This window comes from Olea europaea, unplaced genomic scaffold (assembly GCF_002742605.1).
Source record: "Olea europaea var. sylvestris unplaced genomic scaffold, O_europaea_v1 scaffold2276, whole genome shotgun sequence".
Lineage (NCBI taxonomy): Eukaryota > Viridiplantae > Streptophyta > Magnoliopsida > Lamiales > Oleaceae > Olea > Olea europaea.
The window spans coordinates 106177-109058 of record NW_019240831.1 but is presented as its reverse complement, the minus strand read 5'-3'; the positions used below and the strand labels follow the sequence as shown (position 1 = coordinate 109058).

At 38.1% G+C, this 2882-nt stretch overlaps 1 protein-coding gene across 1 annotated transcript; it reads left to right on the top strand.

Annotated features, from left to right (window-relative positions):
• The first annotated feature begins 147 nt into the window (after window positions 1-147).
• Window positions 148-2882, top strand: LOC111381294 (cactin-like). Its single transcript, XM_023005065.1, has 6 exons — window positions 148-456; window positions 540-678; window positions 749-891; window positions 1768-1932; window positions 2083-2349; window positions 2525-2882. The coding sequence occupies exons 1-6, from the start codon at window positions 382-384 to the stop codon at window positions 2642-2644; spliced, it is 909 nt and encodes a 302-aa protein (XP_022860833.1). The 5' UTR covers window positions 148-381; the 3' UTR covers window positions 2645-2882.

Genomic DNA, 2882 nt, shown 5'->3' with positions numbered 1-2882 from the left:
TTGTTCATCCTTCCTGGCATGGACTTCTGATTGTCTCATGGATGCATTTGCATTTGGGAAATATATGGATATGGATTCCATACAATAATATTTGGCGAGATGATGTCTAGTTTTTACTCTTTGAGTAGTGGAGTTGGTTTCAATTAATATGATGCATATGGAATTCAACAGGCGCTACTGGTAGTTTCTGAATGGGAGCTAGCTGAAGCTAGAAAAAAAGATGCATTAGAACGTGCAAGAGTGCGTGGAGAGCAACTACCTCATGAGTTGATTGCTGAAGAAAGGGGTTTGCATGCAAGTGTGGAAGCTGACGTGAAGACGCTTTTACATGGAAAAAACTATGATGAACTACAAGCACTGCAATTCCAGATTGAATCACAAATGAGATCAGGGACTGCTAAGGTTGTCGAGTATTGGGAAGCCATTCTTAAACGTCTTCATATATACAAAGCAAAGGTACTTCGACATTACCTCTCGAGTCTCTGGCATTTGCAGCAGGACTCGTAAATAGATTTATCAGTTCATCTCTGTCACTGTAGGCTTGTCTGAAGGAAATCCATGCCAAAACGCTGCGGAAGCATTTGGAGTTCTTACAGAAGCCGTCGGATGAGGGCAAAGATACAGAGATGGAACAGAATTCCAGACTTGACGAGCTGGATTCTTATCAGGAAGCAACGGGTAAGACTAGGGCCAAGTTTTCAATTTGCCTAAATAATAAATGGTAAACTGACAGTTCTTTCTTGTATAGGTACTGAAGTTCTTTCTCCAGAACCCATATTGGATGAAGAGTCCCAGGAGGAGGAAGCGGCGGCAGGATCTTACTCACCGCAACTGTTACACAGTGAAGAAGATGAAGATGCAGTTGACCCTGAAGAGGACAGGGTTATGCTGGTATATCTATCTTTAAAGCCCTTTCACTTGCTATGTATGCTCTTTTTGGATTTCCACATTAAATTATGAAATATGGAGTAAAATGTTTTCACTTATTTGGTTGCAAGGTAATACTGTAAAGTAAAAAGAGAAAGGAACTTATTCAATCAGTGAGGGAAAATTTTATAATTATTAGGGAAACGCATTTAATAGCTTAAAAGTGAGGAAATGGGATAAAAAACTGAGGACAATTTGATTGGGTTAACTCACAACTCTCCTCCCTCTCCCCAGTAGGATCCACAGGCATATCCCACTATCAAAAAATACACTTTTTATTCCTGGGCAACTACGTAAGATCAATATTCAATTGACTTTGAAGAGCACAGAATCATTCTTGTAACGCTAGCTTTAAATCACTTTCCATTGCCATTTATGCTGCTTTTAGAATTCTGATTGAAGGGTTTAGCAAATAAAATAAAGAAAATGTCATGTAAAATGTTTTCACTTGTTGGTTTGCAAGGTTAAAATAAGAAGGAAAAGTTATTGATGAAATCGACGAGGAAAATTTGTTGTTATGGAAACACATTTTCTTGCTAAAAGGCGAGACCACATTGATTTCAGACGTGCATGCATATCCTATTATCAGCTGGACTTGTTTTTCTTCCCAGTTTTTCCAGGGCAATCGAACTAGATGTGCATTTTAATCTGCACTAGTTTCAATTTCCTTTTTCCTAATATTTTTTTTTTACCTTACCAATTCTAAGATACAATCAGAATGTAACTGAATAGAAAGAACCCAGTATCTTTTCATGTAAAAAGTATTTAAGATGGGCATGCCTTTGATATGTATGAACATGTATGAACTAAACAACATACATGTACGCATGTATTACACAGGAGAGGAAACGTATGGCTGTATTGGAAGAACGCCGAGTTCAAGAACTGGCATCAAGGCCAACTCCTGAATATAACTTTGAGAAGACGGCTATGAAAGCCATGGGGACCATGGAGGAAGGTGATGCCGTATTTGGCTCAACTGATGAAGTTAACCTTGATTCCCAGGTAGACGCATTTAACTGTTATATTGCATTCCCTAAGTTATGTTGACAAAACCTGTTGTATTGCATTCCGTAAGTTATGTTGACAAATAATCTTTTNTTTTCAATTATTTTTGACACATTTAAAAGCATACTAATATGCTTGTGGATACAGGTGTACTGGTGGCATGATAAATATCGACCAAGAAAGCCCAAATATTTCAATCGTGTTCACACTGGTTATGAGTGGAACAAATACAATCAAACTCATTACGATCATGACAATCCACCCCCCAAGATCGTGCAGGGATACAAATTCAATATCTTTTACCCAGATCTTGTTGATAAATCCAAAGCTCCTAATTACACGATAGAGAAAGATGGAGATAGTGCTGAGACTTGCATTATAAGGTTTCATGCAGGGCCCCCTTACGAAGACATGGTAAGCCGTCTTCTCCTTTTGGTTTCCAGTATATTATGTTGTCTTTGTCGTCTCCTTTTGGTTTCCAGTTTAAGGTTTGATTGGAATTTTGTTCTCCGTTAATGACTAGTTCTGTTGGAAACTTATGAATTGACATGACTACGCCCCCTTACCGGTCTCCTCATCTGTGTTCTAGGCATTTCGAATTGTCAACAAAGAATGGGAGTACTCGCACAAGAAGGGCTTCAAGAGTACGTTTGAACGTGGGATCTTGCATCTGTATTTCAACTTCAAACGTTATCGATACCGTCGTTGATACTATTTTGGCACGGAAGCCTGGATATCGCTAATTTATAATTGTCATGAGCTTATTTTATTGAAGAATTTACATGTATAACTGGAAATAGATTTATGTTGTGCAGAATAATTGGGTTGTTACCGGATACAGACGTGTACAGTATAGCTTTTTCAGTAATTTAGTGGGTGATATGAACTATGAAGAAAAACCTCTCGTATAAATGGTGGCCAAAAACTACTACCATTTATTAACCATA